At 43.2% G+C, this 23932-nt stretch overlaps 1 protein-coding gene across 2 annotated transcripts in view; it reads right to left on the reverse strand.

The window, feature by feature from the left end:
• Positions 1 to 23932, reverse strand: part of PLEKHM3 (pleckstrin homology domain containing M3) — a 137048-nt gene that overhangs the window by 80860 nt on the left and 32256 nt on the right. For both annotated transcript variants that reach the window (XM_074829388.1, XM_074829389.1), the window contains 3 exons: positions 21775 to 22710; positions 7001 to 7146; positions 1210 to 1403 (listed from right to left, as the gene is read on the reverse strand). In XM_074829388.1, coding sequence (XP_074685489.1) covers positions 1210 to 1403; positions 7001 to 7146; positions 21775 to 22710 — 1276 coding nt within the window. The remainder of the gene's footprint in view (positions 1 to 1209; positions 1404 to 7000; positions 7147 to 21774; positions 22711 to 23932) is intronic.

The raw sequence follows: 23932 nt of genomic DNA on the forward strand, positions 1-23932 counted from the left end.
CAGTGGGTCTGACACAAGAACTCAGTAGTGCTCTCCAGAAACATGTTGCTGTGTCCTTCTCTTAGTTGTTCTAGGTAGTTCATCAAAGCAATGACATAGGTCACATACCAAATAGCACACCGCCTCACTCCTTACCTCGGATAAAAGCCTCTTCTTCCTCCCAGAGAATTCAGGTCCCCCACCTCTAAAACACCATGCTCAAAATATGGTCACTGATGTCATCTGCTTTCTTGCCCTTTGGCAGCTCATAATTTCAAAGCAGTGGTTTTCATATTTGCAGTCTTGTCTTCCTTACAAACTTGGGATATACAAATGCTTACACATGCATTTACCATCAGATCAGCTGCATGTGCCTGGAGCCACTCACCTCACAGTAGGGCATGGGCAGAGACACCTCCCCATCTCTTCTGGAGATGCACAACAAAAGTAACTTGGCTTTTTTAAGGTCACAACTGTAGCTTGATGGTTTTAAGAAGATTGTTCATTTTCAGCTTTTAAGAAAAATGCAGCAGCAGCTCAATGGACTAAGATGCAGCAAGTCTAAAATTAAGTTCACTTTTTATAAAACTACTGTTTCCACCACAGAAAACTCAGTATGAAACACCTTCTGCTGAGCTGTGACCGTGTGTTTTCCGACAAACAAAACACTCAGCGTAGCCATGTCATGGATGGAAAAGACAGGGGCTGAGCAAGAGCACAACTGCTCTGGTGTCACATAAATCATATGATGGGTCATGTGCCACAGGACTACATCTGGCCTCTGCCTTTGTGTGAGATCGTATCACAGAAGAGGGCAGAAGCGCTGGACAGGCAGTTGACGCTGGCCTCTCTCATGCTTTGCCATACTGTGAGGTGTTTCAAAGCTCTCAGCAGTGGCTACTAGACTGCAATGCCATGGCAGGGAGCACAAGGTATCACACCTGACTGAAAATACTCATGCACAGCCAGGAAGCCTGAGGAAGAGTAAAAGATGCTCACCACAATGTGTGACCCCTGGGCTAATAGTTGTCAAGAACAATTTCACATATTCAGACCCTATAAAACCATTTTCTTTGGCAGCAGATAACCCAGGGAATTCAGATACAAGCACAACATCTTTCTAAATGGGTAACACCTTCAGAACTAGCTTGTGAGGAAAAAGAAAACAAGAGGAGAGCAACATGACAAGGAAACTACATCCCTGTGCTGTACATTGTCTGTGGTTCTTACCTTCTACGCAGATCTTCAGCCACTGCTGCTCTGCAGCTGAACAAATAGGCTCGGAGAGATTTCAGCTGCTGTCTCAGGCGGACAACGGTTGCCAGAGGTTCAACATGCTTGTACAACATGGGATTTTCCTGCTGGATATCAATCAATGGCTCCTCATAAACATATTCCAGGAACTCTTTGGCTTGCTTTGATACCTGAAAAATAAAGCAACCAGTTTGACTAGGCTTTCCTCCCAACTCTTTTTAAGCAGATCTTCCCCTCTGTGATCTGTCAGCTATTCTCTGCATCTGAAAACTTACTCTGTTAACAATTACAAATGAAGACAGAGCTGAGAGAGATCCAACTCTCTGCTTATAGCCAAGTCAAACTTCATCAAGCCCATCAGAGTTGAGTGTAGGAGATAATTGCTTATTTACCCAAAGTACAGCAGTATTTGCAGCCACACATGTTTTCACTGCAGGGTAACAGAGCTTACTAGATGTCTTTCAAGTCTAAAAACTGATTACCAAGTTTCTTCCTGTTAATATTTTTCTGTTTGTTTGCTGCTTGGCAAGCAGCAAGTGATTAGTAAATGCAAAAGCACAACATCAGAAGAGGAAACATACACACTGCAAACCCCATCACATTGTACTATCCCAGGGTATAGAAGTCCAGTGTAAAGTACTACTCCCATTTGTTTCATGCTCAGCCAGTATGGTTAAAAATGTGTAAAAAGAAAGTAATGAGAAGCATATCTATCAAGTCGAAGTTTTTTTTATAAATACAGATAAATAAAGTTGAATTTTACTGGTATTACTCCCAGTGTTTCATCTGCAAGAAATTTTTCTTATGCCTTTTTCATGATAGTGCTCTGTTCTATCTCCACCTGCAAAGAGCTACTGTAATCTTGATAAATTAATGGGACTTTTGTTCCCACTAGAAAAGATGCTCCTGTTTCTGAGGTGAGAAGGCAAAATTCCCTCTCGTTCCTTATTTCTGCATTTTATCACAGCTGGAAAAGAGAAGATGGGATTATCTGAAATGAGCTGCAAATCACTTGAAACTGTGTTATAGAAATACTATTTGTTCCACAATTCAATTAGTCCTCCTGGACCTTTTTAAATCACTGTTTACACTGAGTTGAGGGAGGATGATTTAAGCTAACAAAAGGAGAAAGGGCTTACCATAGCCTCTTCAGATTTAGGATGTTATTTCCCTTCTGGTGCTGTAAGGTAGGAAGTAGGTAAAAGCAATATGCATCCTTATAAGTAGCACCACTTCCAAAACCAGAAAAAGTTACTAGCTACAGGAGTCACTAGCTGCTTACAGGGAAAGCTTGCCCCACATGTAACCTGTTCACAATGCATAACAAAAATAAAAGAAATAATGCCAAGGCCAGCCTTCCCACCAATAACTACACAGATAATAAAATGTGTAATTTTAAATACAGCAGACCGTAGTTTCCCAGACCCTGCAGCTGTATTAAATATCTCACCTATTTGTATTAAACATCCCACTCATTTCTTTTTTCCTCCCCACACTCCCCCCCCCCCCTTTTTTTTTTTTTTAAGTAATACACATACAAGGAATTGTGCTGTCTGAATGGAAGCACAGGTAACATGCTGCATAAGGAACACCACAGGCAACTTGGATTTTGTATGACAAAATTTTACAAACCCCAAGTATGTCAAGTTTTCTAACACTAGCAAAGTTGATGTTTTATTAGACATGCTTAACTGCAGTGCACCGAAGAGACTACAGTTAAACAACCTGCTTTTACAATCATTATGCTTTTTGCCTCTAATATCTCAGCAATCCCCTGACAACTGCTGTATCTACAGTAGATATTATTCCTCTTCCACCAATGGACAAATCAAGCCATCTATTCAGTGATTCCCTAGGAGGCACATGACTGCTTGGTACAGAGACGAGCATCTCCCACCAGGAGGATCTGGTGCCCAGTGATGTCTTTGTAGCCTTATTTCCTTGCTTTAAACCTCTGCTGAAGTGATGGGCTCCTCATCCACCTGCCCTACTGTCTTGGGAACCAGAGGGCAATTACTATCTAAGGACTACACCCACACCCCTGCACACTTGTACCTGAGGCTGCAACATTAAGAGTACAGAAACAAAAAAATGCCAGAACTGAGGTCACCTGACTGACTCTGTAATACATGTGCCCTATAATGACGAAGTATTAATGTGCGGCTCTGGTGCTGCATGGTCTGAATGCAGCCTTTGAGGAGAGAGGAGCAAAGCAAACCTTTCTCTCTCCTTGACAATACAATGTACCTGTGGAGCGTTGAATGCAGGAAAAATAGCTTTGCCCAACATTACTGGCTGACAGGTAGGTGTCAGTTCACTCTGCATGCCTGACACAGGCACACAAGTCATGTAAAACATTAACCCACATTGTCAACCACAGCAAAGTTACAAGAAGCTGAAATGCAGTCTTATAAGGGGAAGGGTCAAGCAGTTATAATTATTCAGCTTGCTACCAGCCAATATTCTAGTACATGTACTAGCATACTCACAGTCCCCCAGTTTTACTGGGCAGACTATACAATCTTATAAAATAAGCCAGAAGGAGTGAGAAGATGCAAACTGCAACAGGGTTTTAGCTTTAAATGTCATACAAGGATGGATGCTAACATTTCCAGACCTTTCTTTTCTAGAGGCTGCAAACTTACAGTTCAGAATTCAGTTTACCAGAAGTCAGCCTCCCTTGAAGCCTTCTGGCACATGGAGTTCATTTCCTGCTGTGTTTGTCTGGCATTTTGTGCAGGCTGGAAGCCACCTGAACCAAACTGCAATACTTACTGGTTTTTGCGCGCAAAGGGGGAAAACAGTTGGCCTAAGTAAAAGGAAGAAAAGATGTTCACAAGATTACCTCTTTTCTTTTCCCTTCACACAAACATGTGAAAAACACAAATATGAAAACAGTAGGGAGACAGGGAAAAAAAAGTGGACCTGGGGACTGAACTGCTGCTTTGGTCATGACAGAAAAAATATGCCTAACTGCCAAGTCCTTTCAAAGAGCTTTTATTGCAGTCAAGTGGATTTTTTCTTTTCCTACCCATGTGCTTTCAGGTGTTAAGTACACTGTTGTTTTTCAAGATCCTGGGTATGGGAAGACATAGCTCTACAGACTTCTACTGCTTTTGTTTTTTCATGACCTGTCTTGCCAAAAGCAGACGAGAACCTCTCTATTTGCAAAACTTAACTGATGCAACAGTTTACTTTACAGTGGCTGCTCAGATGTCTACTAGTCCACGAAACATAAGAGAAACACACCCAATTACACTGTGTCATTGTAAAAGCTCATGTCCTAGAGTACCTATTGGTGCTTGCTTTGCTAGAGACAGATAGGACAGACCCCAGAAACCCCTGAAGAGGTGGGGAAAAGGTGGCAGAGGGAAGGAGTGCAGGTTTTCAAACTCTTCGTTCACTTTGCTTCCATTTGGTGGACTGACAGGCACATTTCAGACTGTGTGAAACACAGAAGCTTTTGGAGACTGAAGCCCCGTTTCAGTTCTGACCATCAAATGTGGTATGTGCTTATTTCCTGCAGGACCCCTCTGGGGTATGCCAGGAGTCCAGCCAGGAGCAGGTCACCCACCGCAAGAGCTCCACTTTCAGGCATTGCTGGCTACCTGTGAGGGGCAGGGCTGTGCATTTAGGAGAAGCTGTGTTGTTCAGCTTCATTTTGGGATGTTGCTGCACAGTTTTGTGTGGGCACACTGGCCAATTATAGGAGGTGAAATGCTGACAAATTAAGTGATCTTCCTTTAAAACAGAGCCCGAAGAAAATTATTAGTACCAAGATCACCTCAAGGAAGTGGGACAAGGTATCTGTCTTTGCCAAATCAGCACATTTAATCAATACACTACTAAGGAATCATGCCATTTCATTATAATTGCTGAGTGCATCAGCCAGCACTAAGCTGCCTTTTAGACCACACAGAAGAAATAAACATGAGACCTTATCTCTGAATGAAGAAAGGATATGTGGAGGAGAGTGCAGGCAACATGTGCTCTACCTCAGAAAAGTACTGCTTAGTTCCCATGGAGGTATAGCAGGGACAGAAATAAAAGCAAATATATGCAGAATTGAACGGGAAGAGGAAAAACCCAAAGATTTCACAAAAGCAACAAGAACTACCTGTTATTTTAGTGCTATACATGGATGGGACTGAGTTCAGGAGATCCAACCAGTGATCTCAGCTTGGTTGTCACACTGCCACTGTGGCACATGACGTCCTCTTCACCTTCCCTCCCTAGTTGGAGATGCTGTAGCATTTTCCTCCCTAAGGGATGGTGTTCCTTTCTTAAATCCACCTCTCTGAGCACTTTGGCATAGAGACTGGTAAAGTACCTGCACAGAATTTGCTTGTGCTCCCAAGTCACCTCACAGCTGTTCTGCCTGCCTACAAAAAGTGCAAGTTGATAACTTTTTGATAATTGATAATTGAGATTACACTAGATTAAGTTTTCAATGAATGCTTAAACTTGAAAGCCCCATTCCCTTTTGTGCCTCAGCTGCCTATACCAGCACCACAGGAAACAGATCATAGAGCGTAGTTTTTACCCTGTAGGTTTAGAAAACAGAACTGTTTATTTTCTTGGCAGTATTACTGAAAGCTTGATATGAGGTCTTTGCCTTACCATCGCCGCATATCAGGGCTACCGATACTACTGTAGGCTAGTAAGTGTAGTCTTTGGTAAAAGCATCCAAAGAAAGAACTCTTAAATATTTATTCCTAGCTTCTAGGAAAGGGAGGGGTTTTTGTCTCCACATATAGGAGCTTTGTAACTCTGAAAAATCTTGCATTTCATGGCACAAAACTATCATTTTCCTGATGGCAGGCTCTGGCTACCTTTTAATAATCTCCCCATCTGACAAATTTTCTTCTTCAGGAGAGCTGCTTTTCCTCTAATAGGGCATTTACTGGTTATTTTTTTCCTTTTCAAATAGACCATAATAATAATATTCCTGACACAAAACATCAAACAGCCTCTCCTAACAGTGGCTGCTAGGTCTGAAGCTCTAGCATGGTCTGGGTTTCTTAAGAGTTTGTTATTGTTTCAGCATATGCTCCCCGAGACAGCAAAACAACACTGCTACAGTGTTTGCTGGCATAATACTTTGAGGCATGTAATCAGTTGCCCCTATCTAGCAACCAGCCACCGGGGAAGCAGCAAATAGCAGATTACGAAGTTTTAGAAAAGCTGCTTGTGTGGCAAGTGAACTACTGTAGAATTTTCTCTTTATGTTACTTTCGGCTATCTGGTCCAAACAAGTGCTATAGCAGTGTCCTCCTAGTGTCCTCGAAATATTCGTGCCAAGAGACAGGACATACTGAGCCTTGCAAACACCATGTCTGTGTATGCCAGCTTCCTGGGAGCATTTTCACAGTTTAGCGTTCATCACCAAGCAGTGACAATCCACAGCCCTAGTGTTCACGAAATGGTTACTCCTCAAGGGGCAAGAACTTCAGAGATGAGGGCTAAAGGAGAGATTTCAGTGCTGTGTCCCTCCCTGTCTCTTGAACAACCAGATAAGCAATGATGGAAAAGATGCCACCAAGAAAGAGGAGCATGGCTGCTCCTGTGGAGGCCTTAGGCCTGGCTAAGGAAACTGTGATGAAAACATCCGTTTTGATGAGAGAGTGTGGCTCATTCTGACAAGAGGGACAAAGAAGATAGTATTAGCAGTCAATGCCCGTAACCTTCAACCTGTTGTAATGTCTGTGCCTCTATCTATAGAGCAATTCAGTTCACTTGCTAGCAAGCCAACTTGCAGGGAGATTACCTTGTATTTGGAAGTGTCCCAGTTATGAACCAGCCGTGCAGGGATGAGGAAGCTGTCATCCACATGGCAGGTGCTGCAGTAATACCATCCACTGTAGCTGCACACCTTGGCTTTCCCATTGGACAAGCCTATGGAGCGCTGACAGCCTGGAGAAAAGAGAGGGGAAAAAGTCTGGATTTGTACCATGCCAGAGGTACACGCTCAGGATGCAGTAAATTTAGTAATTATTCCCTCATCTGAGACCCTTTTTAAATTTTATTTATTTTACCAATCAGCCATTTCTCATTCCCTAAAAACCAGAGCACTAAATATCAGTATTCTTGGACAAGCGCTGAACAAGCATACATTAACTTGGGCATCTATGACAAAGAGTTCAGAGAGCAGTCAAAGGATACTTAGCACTTCTCAAGAAACAAAGGCGGAAGACCAGCTTTGAGACACTGGGCATGTAAAAGCCATGGTCATCTGAAAACCATGGCCTCAAGCTCAGACAGAAAACACCAGACCACAGAAGTACTGTGTGCTTGCTCCAGACAGCTCCCATTCTCCCCACAACAGAATGGGCCAGCACTGGCTGCCTGGAGGAGCGCAAGCCAGCTCCTGCTGACAGCCAGGAGGGATGCTGACTTGGCAGGTGTGATTCAGCCCAGAATTAGCACAGCCAAGGCAAACCACAGTCAGACCATGAATAATAACTGTGAGCAGCAGTCACACTGAGAATGAGTAGTCCTTGACTAGCAGTAGTGACACAGCTCAGTTTCCTGCAGTTTTTTTTTTTCCTTACACTTGGGATTACCCTGTGTCTTACAAGGTCTGTCTGATAACTTTTTTCACAGCTGGATCCCTTGCCTCTTCCCAAGTCCTCTTGTGTGGAGTCCCTGGGGTAGAACAGTGTATTCAAAAGCTGCTGCTTTACTTGGAAAGAACTAATGCAGAGGTCTCCTTCACTTGACCACCTGTTTTCACAAAACACGTAGAAACTCAATGTATTTGACACCTCAGTCTTTCTCTCAACTGTGACTAAAACAAGCCATCAGTTTCAAATAATATTAGAGTGGAGGGTTCAAGACAGACAGCACAGTCACATTAAACAACCTGCTCAGGAAGCGAGGCTAAAAATGTTTGGATAAGATACAATGAGATGTCTGTGGTTGTTATTAACACCTCTTTGACACAGCACACATGATGGTATTTCTGCTTTTCCTTCAAATACTAGTGTCCCCGTATGACATTTACAGCTACAGACATAATGAGCACTAGAGCCCCACTCCGGCATATGCTGTATGTTCAGGCAGTCTCTGCTGGAGCTGATTAGTAATGCTGATTAGCAGAAGCCTTGTACATCACTTACAGCAAAAGTATTGGTTCAACAGAGTTTTTCAGGCAGAGGACAACTGACTGACTGCTTCTGTCAGTAAAACTGATTTTGTTTAGTGTAATTATGTAACTTCTCCCACTGTAGGCATCTTTTTTCCCCAGGAGAAGTTATCCTGATTTGAGGAAAGATTGCAACTCAACTACTCTAGGAATAAATCTAATTCCTCCTTCTCCCCATTAGCTGATGCTACCATGTCCCCTCTGCTCTAATCAAATTAACCTGACCAACACAATTAGTTCATTTCCTCCTCTTCCACACTCCAGAACCATTTGGCCTTTGATTCTCTGCAATACACATTATCAAGTGAATCAGTGTGGGATGTGTCCTGTCTCCATGTCTATCACTCCCCCTTCCCTTTTTTTTAAAGTGAGGATATGCAGTTCCTTGAAAAAGGCAAATATATAAACAGGTCAATTAATGAAAGAGCCACTTACATTAACGTCTCCTCCTTTTACCATTCATAAGATCAGAGCATAAGTATAAACATGTATCTCCAGTGATATAACTCAACATACATAATGCAAAAATGTGATCTCAGCTAATAATCAAACAGAAAACCCAAACATTATGACTGTAAACTATTATCATTACAGAAATAATTTTTGTATGGTAAATATTAGCAAAACTTTCTGCAAAACAGTATTTTTAGGGCAGAAGAAATGCAGGTATGCTCTTTATAAGGGTAAAGTCAATTCAAGCAATTCAGCAGTGTGTTACAAAAAAAGATGACCTATGACTGTGGTTTGGGATCAGAACTAGGGAGCCTACAACTTCGTATTTCCCTCATGCAAAGCACACATTTTCCCATCTTTCCTTTCCTTTCTTGTTTTTGTTTTTTGGGGTTTTTTTGGGGTTTTTTGTTTTTGTTTTGTTTTTTTTAAAAAAAAGGCAGTTTCCTGACTAGTCAGTTAAAAGAGTTTCTATGCAGTCCTGCTCCACTACGCTGCTATGGATGAAGAGAGCAGGCACACCTGGTTATAAGCTCAGTATCAGTGCTCTATAGTACATATAGAACTATTTTTTCAATTTTTAAAATGCATTCATACATAAAGGTGAAGGTTTTGAACAGCTGACAAGACATGAAATACCAGTCCTGTTTGTCTGACATGACATTCGCCTGACTAGTAGCCCTAGAAGATGCTTGCAGGAGGTACTTACACTGTTGCTATGGAGCCCATGTTTTTAAAAGCACAAGAGGTAAATCTTGCCCCTCTGTAAAGTCAACAGAGAAGTATGCCTACTCCCCTCCTCATGGAGTAAGACAAAGGAATCTACAAAAGAGAGCGTTCTTTCCCAAGCTAAATGGGAAAAAGCCCTCAGAGAGGATGTTTGCGTTAGCAATATTTCAGTATGTCACGTTCTTCTGTGCCAGACTTGCTAAAAGAAGTGAAGGATCTGAATCTTTCTCCTCACTAGTTGCTTCTGAATTTCCTATCACTGAAAAGCACTGAAGCATCCATCTTTATACCTCAATTGGCTCCAACTTTAGCCTTCATTATATACAGCCATTACCTCACACTGGATCAAACAAGAGACTGCTAAATGACATGTAGTATTTCCTAGCTCAATGTGTTTGGACCAGCTGATGAAGTACTACTGGTAAAGCTGTGTTTGAATGAGACTGAAGCCTCCTAACTCAATGGCACTGAAACCTTTACAAACATTCCCAACTATCCAACACTTACTCATAGGACAGGATGGGACAGGACACACTGATTTCACCTAACTGCCACTGTGCACTCCCTGCCCCTCCACAGGCTGCTAGTTTGTTTTGGTGCCCTAACTCCTACCTGTTAGACTGAAGGCAAGAATAAGCTAAACTCCAATTTGAATTGCCATCATCCTAAACTAAAACGTTTGCAGGTAAGAAGTCACCATTTTAAGGCCTCATTTCTTGCAACCTCCTAGAGCCAGAAACTCATTCCAGTCCACAGAGAGAGTTTCCTCAGGAGAGGAATGACAAAGCACAGAAGTTCTGGGGGAGCTTCCCTCCTCCTCCCTACATCCAGCTCATAAGAACTGAAGGTCTTCAGGGTGAGGAAGGTCTCAGCAAGGAATCTGGGATTCCCTTCCCTTCAGGAAGAATGGTTTTATAAAAAAGTTCCTCCCCAAGCAGAATGCATTGCTTTCTTCCTTATTCCAGCCCTTCTTTGAGTCCACGTTTGTTCCCTTGTTCCTCAGAAACACATTTTTAGACAGAGTATTTCTCATTCCTCTTCATATCCTCAAGTAAATCACATTCTGTAAAACTGCATAGCAGTTTTAAGGTTGGGGTGTTTTAGATGGGAATGTGGCACTGGCACCTACCTTACATGTTCCCTTACCTTACAAGCTTTGCTGTTTGAAAATCACCATCTTTTCCATTCCTATTTGTTGTGATTCATAATGATGGCTATTTCTACAATCCTTTCAAATCAAGTTATCAAAGCACTGATTTTCTTTGATGTTATGCAGTTCAAAGTGATGTAGTGTGACAAACATATTTTTGTGGCATATACCACTTATGCTACTTTGTTTTTTTTAAGATGGAAAAAAATAGAGCAAGAGTGAGAGAGAAAGAAGAGGAAGAAGGAACAGCTTGTGGCTTAATACCTTGGAAATCCTGTACCTGGACACTCAGGTACATAAACTTGCCATCATGTTTACCAGAAGCAAAGCCAGTACCGATTCCTGGCTTTAAACGCTTGAGCAGCCCTCCCAGCAAGATAGTCAGATGTAGCTGACCACCTCAAAGATCGATAATACAACTCAACAAATAGTTTAGGGTACAGGAAGGGACCATTTCATGTTTGCAGAGAAAACACTTACTTGTCTATAGCTAGAAAAAGCACCTTCCACAAGATGGGGGAAAAAAGCAGCTCAAGTTTCACCGAGCCTCTCTCACCTATTCCTAATGTTCACACAGAATATTATCCATATAACATCTGTACAAAGGTCTGGCAAACCCTGAGTAGAGCAAGGAGAATACTGCCATATTTACTATTATCCAAAATCATCCCTACCTAAAGGATGTTACAGAGCAAGCTACAGAGGGAAGAAGTATAGCTGTAGGTATACTGTTAGCAAAGTGAGGGAAGGAGTAATCCCAAACCTTTCATCACAGAAAATATAACACAACAGCCATGGAATCAAGCAAAGAAAATAGGGGTTAGAAAAAATAGCAGCAAGAAAGTGCTGCTGAGCACAGATGAACCTCTCTCAACAACATATCTGTGAGCAGAGCAGGAGTATCAACATCAAGAGGCTCATCTCCAAGTGTTAAGACTTCAGGAAGAAAGAATTACAGGAAGATGAGGTTTAAAAGTTATAACAAGTCTCTCTCCTTGACTTAAGGTGGTGGTGAGGATAGTATGGAGGAGGATTCCATGATATGTGAATACAATTCCTCTTCTGCAAAGTGTAGAAAACATCATTTCTGCCACTTTCAGGGTGTTGCATACTCTCATGGTCACACACGCAACTATTCTTTTAATCCAGATATCTTTTTCTTTAACCTTTTAACAACAAAAGACTGGAGTAGCTCCACAGTGAAACAGAGAAAGTAGAAGACCAAACTAGAATTAAGTACACAACTGTTTTCCTTATTCAATAAAGTTCCTTGCTCAGTATCAGGAAAAAGCAACTCTCATGATTGTGTACCATAATTAAATCTGTGACAGATTATCTAAGAAGCTAATTCATTTAAAAACAACATACAATATGAAGAAAAGAAAATGACCCACAGACTTCAAAAGGCTTTCAGCTTGATAAAGCCATAAAGCAGACTAAGCAGAAGGACCACAGCAACAAATTTTCAGAGTGTTAGATCAGACATACAACATTGCTCTAGCTGCTCAGCACAAACAGAAAGAGAAGGTGAGAATTACTTCTGTTGCTGGCCTTGTCTTTCTGTGCATCTATTCCAATTCACTCCACCATAGGAAAACTCAAACTCACGCTTAAGACACACTAACAATTCAGCTCAGTTCTTCCTCATGCCTACCCAGGTTTGAATTTGCATTACACTTTGTCCTTTTCCCAGCATTACTTTTTCTTCCAAAGCACTTCTCTTCCTAAAGAAATAATCAAAAACTCATAAACCTCCAAGCAAAGTCTGACACTTTACTCACCTTGCCTACTTTTTTGTGAGCTTTTTACAGACTTTAAAAAAACCCCAACAAAATCTTAACAGATTAAAGGCAGAAAATTTTCCCTGTGTGGGTTTGACCCTATCCAGTTATAATTATCTAAGCAACATATAAATCCCACATTATTTTTGTCAGCAATGTACAAATCCAACTTTAATTATAACCTAGATCAGCTTCTCCGGAAATAAGGAAGGGTTCGCTAGTCCCCAACTCCCAGACTATTTTTTTTTTTTTTTTAAATAGACTCCAAAGGATGAACCAACCATTCTGAGTCAATGGAAACCTTAACTATTAGCTAGAGCTCAGGACTATGCCCTAAATTAACAGCCTTCCCATCTTCATTAGTGCCATTTAAAGATACAATGCATAGCCCTGTCCTTCCTGTCTTGCACAGTCCAGCTCAGCTAACAGTCTAAGCAGTCTAGCCTTGCCAGCTACGGGCTCTAGCCTGGGCTCAGGAGACAGGCCACTCCAGAGAGTGACCCATCCCATCCTACCGGTGATGTCTCACAGGCACACTGCCGCAGAGCATCTCTCCAAGGCAGAGATGAATCAATCCCTAGGCACCCAGGCTTTCTTCCAATCAGTGAAGACTGAATTAGTGTAGACATCCAATATTTAGACTGTTAGGGGTAGGTAAAGTAAACAACACTCTTAACGTCACTCATGCTGAACACACAGAGCTGTGATCCTCTCCAAGAAGATGAACAATCAAGAAAAAAAAAAATCACCTGTGGAAACAAGCCAGGTGATAGCACATAAATGTCTATATGCAACATTCTGCATGTTTGTACTATACTTGTCCTTTGCAGAAAGTAGCATACAAGCATGCTGCAGGTCACACAGCTAAATTTTGCCTTCCCAATAAAACTAACAGTAGTTAAGCCTGCAAATGTAACACTGAAAAAACATAAATGTCAAAGTGGAAGCTTGCACTTTGCATATCAGTCAAAAACATTTCATCAATAAATCAGGACCAAAAATACTAGCTGCGTGTCAAATGGCTGTAACAAAGCCATACTTTTGGAAACTAGCTTTTTATTCACTTGGATTTCCCCACTTGAATTTCACCAGGATATACATTCTTTTACCTTTAGTGTCAAATGCTGAGAAGGGCCAAGATACCATTCTTTCCAGAGATATTGCTCCAAGAGAATTACAAACAGCTATGAAGACATGCTTCACACAGTTATAGTTTGTGAATCCTTTAATGCTTGGCCAGTTTGCATTCTCCTAGCGCATCCTTTCAACTCCTTTCTCCCCATTCCCAGGACAACAGCGCTGAGGAAGAATACCATACACCTCAAGCTAATTTGCTGTTCTTTCCCCCATGCGTTTAGGATTATTCTCTACAGTATCTGGCACTTTGCTGAGATTCTGAAGCACTGCCTGACAGAAGGGAACAGGAGGTCCTGTGGAATGACTTATTGGCAGGATTCAGTAATTCACCAGCTCTTTACTCAGGGATGGGAACCGAACACACTCTCTGGGTCAGCTCTTGAAGTCTGCCAGCTAAGAGTAAGTAGATAATTTGAGCATAATTAATAATGGTATTCCCATTCCTACAGTTGATTACACTCATGCTTGGTTTTATATACTGAGAAGGTAGACAAGAGAACAGAGCAAAGGGCAGGCCAGCTGTTTGTGTGATCAGAGCAAACTCTGGTGCCAGCATCCTCAGCTGTGCCCAGGTCATTTAGCAAAAAGAGTCTCTATTTAACTCAAGTTTTCACTTCTGCTCCACAGTTAGGTTGAAGACCACTTACCCCTGCACTGCTCACTCATTCACTTACACTGAAGACTACACCTGGTTTGCCAAGTTTCATTTATTTGATACAGCAGCTATTGACATACCTAGAAAAAATCAGCTCCTTTCCTGTTTGAAAACACAGCTAGTTTTGTACCTCCTTTTAACATGAGGAACAGCTGTGCAGTAAGTGTGGGTATATGTTTTTTGCCAATGCTGTTTGGCTGAATTTCCTCTCGGTCATACATCACTACCACAGCACTACCTTAAGCATATCCACTATTCAGACTTACACAGCACAGGTATGTATCAGAGCCTACTGATGTTGCAGGAGGCCAGACTCAGAACCCGAAATCTTCCCAACAGTTGGCCTATGGTTTGTTCTGTAACTTCTTTTACATCCCCCCCGATCTGATCCACATTAATAGTTTTGCCAATAATACACTGCTTTGGCATGCGACAGAAGGGGGGTAGCCCTGCCAACACACACACACAAATGCCCTAGTTTTGCAGTAGTGGACCTAAATCAGCCATTTTCCTTCTGTATTTGTCCCTCAAGGCTGCACACCTGCATGGGTGCTCTGATGCTGAGCAAACGCACAGTGCACAATTGCAGGTATTTCTTCCAGAGCAGCATTAAGAGGAGTTCCCTGTGATGTCGGTTTCTGTGAAACCTCTAAGATTCCCACATCTTTGCTATCTCTTCTCCTCTGTCAAATTTTGTTAAAACAGTCAGGTAGATTCAAATCTTTGGGGGAAGGGTAAAACTGTGAGCAAACAGCATTATAACATAAGCTTTGTTTTCTTAGGAAAATAAATTAACAGTCATGTTAATAGGGACCTGGTATAAACTGCAACTGCAGAAAAAGTGTTGTGCAGATATACCCTGCCTGTGCTTTCTGTGAAGGCAAGGCCTTTATTAGCAAAATCTGGCTTGACTGAGTTAAAAGATGCTAGTCCATCAAATAAAGCTGTCTCTTGTAATGCAATTCATGAGGAACCTCTGGATTCTCCAGAGGTTGAACTGGGCGTACGTGTGTGTTGGAGTCTTCAGGTCTGAAAACACTTCCTTTTGTCCAGATGTAGCTCTTCCCATTCCAACAAAGGTGAGATTTGGACATTTAGACTCCCCAGTTTTGGCATTCTCTTCTTTAAACTTTAGGCCAAAAGATTCGTCAAGACTGGCTTCACACAATAAATAGATTCCAAAAATCCCCAAGCAACTAAGAGTTCTTTGGGGGCAGTGGAACTAATAGCTAGCACCCACAAGCCAGGAATAAACAAGGTATAGCCAAGGACAAACACAGAGCTTATGCTGAGAGTAGAGACATACTCACACACAGCAGAATTGAGCTCACTAGTAAAAGAAATAACCCCAAATATTTTATTTGTGATGGGAAAAAAACCACAACATACTGAAAACCTACAGAGCTTCTTCTTCACAGAGGCAGATTAGAGCAATGGGGTCATTTATCCCCATACAGGCAGCACAGGTGCCCTTTAAACCTGCCAGGAGGAATATGTAGATTCCATCAGCCAAGACATTTGTATCAGCTGTTCCACCTGCAGGGCTGAGGCAAAGAGTCAGTAAACACCAGCTGAGGTTTGCAAAGTGCACATCAGGGTGCAGGACTGGCACTGAACTGGCCAAGCACTCATCCAAAATGCCCTTCTGGGCAGCAGCAGGCCAACTCCAAACCAAATCCTATGAAGGGGAAAATCTCACTCTTCAAAGGTGCCAGCCAAATCCCAGGAAGGTGAAGGACCTAACTTCTACCAGTTTAGACAAAGCTAATAGTTATCACTGCCACTTCCCCTAGTCAAGCCATCTTAAAACTGGATTGAAAAGCTCACCTTACCGCTAAAGATTAAATGGCTCCTGTGATAATAACTGATTGCTGATAACAGGTTTAATTAACTCAAGCAAGTAAAAGAGATACCATGCAGTATCTTCTGATCTCTCCCCAAACAAGCACTGTCACATGGCAAAGCACTGTGGATCAGCAACCTTATGTTTTAAAATATGTAGGTCCACTGCAAATTAAGTACTTCTTGCTACACAAATTCAAGTCACCCTTGTCTGGAAACCTTCCCCCCACTCCTCCCAACAAGTCAGTGGCCTTGCTTAGACATGGTGTATTTTCCAAATACTAATTTAGACATGGACAATGTTTTTTCCGCTCAGCTGGTTTTGGCTAGCAAAGAATAAGAGTTTAGAAATACCACTGTTAGCAGTGGAAGTTTTACTTTTGAATCAATAGAAACAGGGCCTGAAAGTCATATCAAGACTGGAAGACTGTGGTCTAAAGTGAAGATACTTACTAAAACCTTTACAGTGCAAAACACATTCTCAGGGGATTTTACAGAGTGTCAAATACAGTGAAGGCAAAAAGCTGAAGTCTTGAACAAAGAGATCAATTGAAATGAAACCAAGCACAAAATATATACAGCACTTAGAAAGCACAACCCTAAAAGCCCTGGACAGCTGAGAACAATTGTTATTTGGGCCTAAAAATGTGACAAGAGTGCTGACAACCTTCCAAAGGGCCTTCTGGTATTTTACTATTGTGCTACCTTTGCTAAGATTTGTCCCCTAGTATTTTTATTTCAGTGACATGCTACAAATAGGTGCTGAGTGTGATGACAGTTCACAAAGTATTTGCTAAATTCAAGGAAGTAGCACCTATGCTTTTCAACTACCTGGATTTGAGAAGTTTCAACTATATGGCTTTTTGAGAAGTTGAACAAAGTCAACATTTCACCTGGCTAATTTTTTTCTTTTCCTTTTTTTTTTTTTTTTTTTTTAAAATCACACTTGCTGGCTTGCAAGCTACTAGGGAAATATTTTCTTTTCATTGAGGCGGAAAAAAAAAAAAGGAACTTTACTTTTACCACAGCAGGGTGAGCTAGAGCAGAGGCTGCACGAGCTGTGCATGTTGCCCTGGACTGTCCCCCATCTACACACATGATCACAGCACTGGAGGCAGAATGACTCCTTGAAAGCCAACAGCTCTCCACCTGCTGCTCAATTTGACAAGACTGCAAGCTCAGGAAATAGCCCATTTACTAACCTTGGCTTCTCTGCACCTAATGTTCAGCTCTGCCAGTCAAGTCACTGGAGCCCTAATAGCGGTATTTATCCTTTTGGCAAGTGAGGAGACATGGAGAAAACAGAGGAAAAGACAGAAGACACCCCAGAAGAGGAGCAAGGAAAGCCACACAGACAAATAAAAGGGTGTAGAGCGTATTTTGCAGAAGGCAGAAACTCCCACATCCATTAGGACTTGCTGTCTAAGCAACAAGAGTTCCTGGCAGACACAACTGACTTCTCTGAAAAAATGTTTAATAAAGGACAGGGAGAGAAAAAATAAAAGGTGAAAAGGAAGAGAGACATCAAAAGAACAGGAGCTATGCAAAAACAGGAGGCAAGGGCAGAGGCCATTTGTCTTTCCTATCTATGGAAACGTGAAGGCACAAAGCCAAAGGAACAGCAATAGTGAAGGGCAGCTGAGGACATTTGCTCCTCACAGACCTCCAGGAGAGTTCCTCCAGGAGAAACAGCTGCCTCTCCCCAGGAGCCCATAGACAGCCCAACAGGGAGAACGGACAGCCACTGGACACACAATGAGGTACCGCTGTCTGCAAGATGCTGCACTTGCCAAACACATTTTGATGGAAGCCATCTCATCCCAGACTTGTAACATGAACAGTTTGGGGATTTCTCTTGACCTCAGGTGAATAAAGACATAAAAAATAACAACACACACCCCAACAGATCATCCTAACATGATGGATGTCTCTCATTTCCTACATATTAAAGAACAAATCATAAAACCTGATATTTACCAGCTTGGACTTGCAACCAGCTTTCACTTCATATCCATTTGAACACAAGGGGTAGGTCCCTCCAAAGTCTCACCTGAGCAGAATGACGCTCACAAATGCCACTCTTGCTCAGAGCCCCAAACACTTCCCACGGGAACATTGCTGTACCCCAGCAACAGGGCAAGATCAAGCCTGCAATTACATGAACATGCAAAGGACAGGGGAGGCTGCCATTCCAGTGCCAGCAGTTTCTAGTTAACCCCATGTTCCAAAATGTATTGCTGTTCCAAGCCAAAAATATAAATAATGGCAGCAAAGGTAAAAGTGCTTATAAAAAGCATGCCTCTCCACTGTTAATCAGTGGCCTATTAGTTCATTTTTGGAAATGATGAGAAATAATGCCCTCCCCTTTGCAGTATGACAAAAGAGTTAGAAATGTAGGGAGAAGCTTTTGTATCTGCTGATTAAGCAAAAGAAAACTTTTTTTAAGCTGCCCTTCTGACTCCAGCGTATCAACAGTTTGTCCCCCCTGCCCCATGACTACATCTGACACCACCGCCCTGGCTTATATCACGAGTTGAAAAGTGCTAGTCAGACTCCACGATAAACTTGTCAATAGCGAGGCACAGCCATTTGCATTCTTCCCTACCTGCTTGTGAGTGTTTGTCTGGGAGCAGTCCCTTGAAAAGCTTTTACTGAGGGAGAAAAGGAAAGGGGGATGCAGAGGGCATTTCAAACAGAAAAAAAAATGGGGAGGGGAACCCCACAAAGACTGCAAAGAGAAAATAAATAAAAAAAACCCTGTCCCCATCAGGTCCTCCCAACAACCTTCTTTATCAGAGGTTCATTGTCAATCAATTAGCCAAGGCAGCAGGGGTCTGTAGGAAGGGGGGTAGCTCGAAAGACAATGGTCTGCCCTGTTGTATTACTATTTAATCACTTTTCCTAAATAAATAAAGCAGCCCTGAGGTGCTGTCATGTCAAGGGAATTTATAACAAAAAACCCCTTCATTTTTCATTGGTCATTACTTTTCCTTCCCTCCCACCCCTGCAGGACTAGAGAGGGTTATTACTGTAGCCTTAAGTTCCATCTTTGTGTTGCTTGCCTTTGATTCCCACTCGGACCTTGCCACTTTCTGGCACTAATTTGTCAGGCCGAACAAAGGAGGGATTTGTACCTCCTGTAAGGTCTCAATTAGGAAAGGCTTCTGCTGTATTATGTGCCTTTGGGACAGGACACAAAGACGGTAATTACAGGAATTTGCACTAAATGGCTGAAGAATTCAGAGCAAAACTTTTCTTCCTCCCCCCTCCTCATCCTTTTCCAAGCTTACCCCTCCCAGTAGCCCTGGGGAAAACTGCTCTCAATGCCTGCAAGCTGTAATTACCAACAGCAGGCCCCTCAGGTTAAACAGCAGCCCATGCCGGGGAACAGCACCAACCGCCTGCAGGGAGCAAGGTACAAGAAGACGCCGCTTGCTGGTGTGCCTCCAAAGTCTCCTCAGCACAAACTTTTATGAGCCAGACAAGTTTCCCCAGTTTCTCCCAGTTATAATTACAATTGTTTATTTCTTTAAGCCGTGGTAACTGCTACAAGTTCCAGTTGACTCTCAAAGACCAGCTCTACGGGTCGCAGGCAGGCAGCAAAGGGTCCGCTCCTACAGTAAGTGCTGTGCATCCTCATCCTCAGGTACAGGGAATCCCAGTGGTCAGCTTCTCACAGACTCTCCACAACTCACATTTGTCTGCACAAGAGTGTTTGTTCAGTGTTGCAGACTAAAGGGAGACTACAGGAGCACTGGGAGTGTTTCACGTGTATCAGGAAAAAACTCCAAGCAACCCTGACACAGTCAGAGCACCTTATCTCTGTGGGGAATACATGAGTGAGTGCAAATGAATCGTCCCATGTTTGGGAGAGGAAATCCACCCTTTCTCACAGAAAAGTCTGCTCCCATACTACATAATGCAAGACTAAAACCTATTTCACACTGGAGACACGCATTTTGTTACCATCCCAGAGCCTGATCCTGTTTTTGAGGAGGTCATTGGAAATGCTCACTAGAAACTCTCCTGGACCTCAGTCAAAGGATGAAGCAAAACTACAAAATTTTCCTCTACTGAGCTTTGAATCAAAAGGAATGAGGAGAAAGGAATGCAGTTTTAATGTCATCTGGGACATTATCTTAAAATGAGTCTGTAAATTCTGCTGTCTTCTTGAGTTTCACAAGGCTGTCTGCTGGGTAACACACTGGGCTGGATCCATCTTGGGGGATGCTTATTTGACCCATTCCCAGAGTCTCCCTGCAGTTCTCACTCTCACAACTACCCTTAAAGGTAAGACATGACCATTGTCCAACAGCGTTCAGGTAATCAGAGTTATAGGACCCAAGGCACCTTCATTTTCAGTAGCAGTTTGGCACATAATTACTCCCAGGAAAAACTGACATGAAGTCACACAAAGAGTTTGTGGCCAAGAAGAGAACTGAATTCAGACAGAAGCCCAAATATCGTGACCAAACCATTAACTGCAGTGAGGGCAACCTTCACGATGCTCCAGCTGGTGCCATGCTGTCCACCACTCCAGGTGGGTGCCATGCACTGTGGAGACACGAGCAGGAACACCACCTGCGGGCAACGACCAGAAAGGGATGAACCCAGCTGCACGCACAGTCAGTTCTGAGGGCACCCCGGTACTTCTGGGGCTCAGGTCTCCCCTGGAAGGGATTCAAGGCCAGCCTACAGGTCCTGGGCCCACACAGACCCCCCCCAGAGCCATGTGTGGTTCCAGAGCAACAGGAGACCTCCACATCGGACCCCCACCCCAGAGCAGAGTGGGGAGAAGGCAGAACCCTCACAGCTCCCATAACAAAAGAGGAAAACCGTCCAGAAAAGCTGTTTCTGATAGAACCGACAATTTCTAAGTGAACGTAACTAAAACCAGCCAGAAGGGTGTAATTTAGGCACAAGGTGCCCAAATTTGCCTCACAAAGGTGCCCCTGCTAAAGTAAAAAGACAATGAACTACATTCACATGGGTCCTCCATTTTCACTTCATTCCCAAACTGGATAAAATCATGATCTTGCCTAGGACTAGAGCCAGCAGCCAAATGAACTGAAATTTACAATTAGATGCAGAGGCTTAAGGTCATGTTTTCACCCCTGCCTCAAGGGAAGAACCAAGCAGATGAGCTCACGTCTGAAACCCAGTGCTAGAACACGTCGCCAAACGACAGTGTTTCAGGGAAGCATATATGCTTTGAGGAATCTTCCCAGAAGGCCCAGAGCTGAAACTGAGTTCCAAAAACAACCTGAAGGAGACACAGTAACAAAAGGAAACAAAAGTGCTCAAAGTGGCATCATATTCAGAATTCACTTTGATTCTGGACTGCTTTTCCAGTGCCCTGAATCAAGAAAACAGCTCAGCCACCCTGTAAGGCAGCCCTGGCCCATGTAGTGCTGTATGTGCAGGATCTAACATTTCGGCACTGCTCATCAAATGCAGATGAATCCCTGTGAATATCCCACAGGCTTTTCTCCACATTTTGCAGAGAGCAAAGAAAGGCTAACACACCAAGTGTCTACAGCCATAGTGAGAGGCAGGGAGTGGCTGTGTGCTACTAAAACACATACATGCTCTTCCAAGTGATCTTTTCCTGCAGAAGGGGAGTGGATGCAGATGCTGCAACATGGTTGCTTACCTGCACACTTAAAGCTCTGAACTGTGAGCCCTCTCTCTAAGGACAGCGTGGTCAGGATGCTCAGGAAGCTGGTGGTCACAGACTGGCGCTTGCTTTTTCTAAGATTGTTTCCAAATGGCCAATCTCCAGGTTTGTTCCTAAGCGTGACCTGTGGGTTCTGAGTTAAACTTCTAGTAGCATTTGCTGCTGCTCTCAGTGCCTCCATCCACTCCTGGGCCCTCTGACGGGTCTCTGCACGCAGGCGGAGAACATCTTGAGGAAAGATGACCTGAAAGCAAGAGTCACAGCCATCCTGAGTATCTGTCTGGACTGACAGGCACACATCGACATTGTAGCTCAGCAGAGGATCTTCATCAAGCCTACCCGGTTGGAATGCCATCAGATAAGACCTGTTCAAAACAAAAGTAAATGCTTTCCAGTTATTCTGGACAGTTAACCTATACAGAGTCCCTGATTTGAGAATATTTTGGTACTCTTTAGTGTTTTCAGTCAAATTCATGGATAGGAAGAGGTCCACAGGCTTCTCTAACAATCCATTGGTTTGAGAAAGCTCACTGTTATTTTCAGGCTTTGGCACATTCTCCAGTTTCTCCTGCTGTCTTGTGAAAGCAGGCACAGAAGCACGTACCACTTCCCAGAGTTTCTGTCCCCAGTCCAAAGCCTCCCATGAGGACTCCGCCTTCAGCTGTAGCTGCGAGTTGTCTGACAGGACAGCGTCCACCACCTTGGTTTCAATGCAGCCAGTAACAGTGACCCTTTGAAAATGCATGAGTGGATACACAGTGGGAAGAGTCTGGTTGCCACTGCTGTCCAAGCAATACAGGTACAGTTTGTACGGGGAGAGCTCAGCGTAACAGGTTTGCCAGTGGCTCTCATTGTCTCTTCTAATTTCTAAGTATCCCTTCTTCAGAATATTTGGGAACATTGGCTTGTGTTCTGGAGAAAACAAAAGGAGAATATAACCATTAATTATTTTTAAATAATATTTTCAAATTGCTACGTCATTCTGGCTTATACATCTCTTCTACCCATACACGATATATCTGGGGGATAGGATCACAGAAATAGCCTTCAGCTAATAGATTATAATTTTAAAATGTAATCACTGACTCTAAATTTGAGCCAATGAGAATACAGCACTTTTTTACCCAGAGGTACCAAAACCCTTTACAAAAAGGGGACAGGAAAACAGAGGGACAAAGAAACAATGCAATTTTCCTGTATTCGGAAGAATAGTGACAGAGCAACAAAACACTGAAGGTCTCCCAGAACCTAGTTCAGAGGAGTATAGTATTATCAACTAATCTACTAAAATCAAAATATATTCTGACAGTGAGAAACACATACAAATTAAAACAGCACCTTCCCCTCCCGTCCTGCTCTTTCCCAGGCTCGACTTCGTGCTTTCACACACAACTCCTCTACCTCCCCCCTGTCCCAAGCAGCGTAGGGAGAAGGGGAATGACAAGTCGTGATCAGTTCCTCTCTGCTGCTTCTTCCTCCACACACTTTTCCCCTGTTCCAGCATGGGTCCTCTCCAGGACCTGCAGTCCTTCAGTATAAACCTGCTCCTGCATGAGCTCTCCACGGCCACAGTTTCTTCAGGAAATCACCTTCTCCAGCGTGGGGGCCCGCATGGGACTGCAGGGAGATACCTGCTCCACCATGGTCTCCCTAGGAGCTGCAGGGGAATCCCTGGCCTGGTAGCTGCAGCACCTTCTCCTCCTCTGACCCTGGGCTACACCTCACAGTTCTTCCCTCACTCCTCGCACCGCCTGTGCAGTGCTTTGCCCTTTCTGAAACGCACTGTGGCTGCCGGGCACAGCTATGCCCCACAGCAGGGCCACTGGAACCAGCTGGAAATGGCCAGAACCACCCTGCTGCCAGCACCCAGGCACTGCACCTGGCACCTGGGCTTACCCAGGTCATGGGGATGGAAAACTGTGCCCAACGACAGCAGTTTATTACCACATTTCAGCATGACCCAGGACCAGATCATTTTGCACAGCTCCATTTACTAGAAAGTATCTTTGCTGATTTATGAAAATCAGGCTCAGGAGCAACAGATGTGACCAAAAATGAGAAGTAAGAGGCTGCCCAGACTCAAACACATATACCTAAGCACTCTGGGTGCTTCAGAGCAGAACCTTTTACAAAC

This window comes from Strix aluco, chromosome 6 (genome assembly GCF_031877795.1).
Source record: "Strix aluco isolate bStrAlu1 chromosome 6, bStrAlu1.hap1, whole genome shotgun sequence".
NCBI lineage: Eukaryota > Metazoa > Chordata > Aves > Strigiformes > Strigidae > Strix > Strix aluco.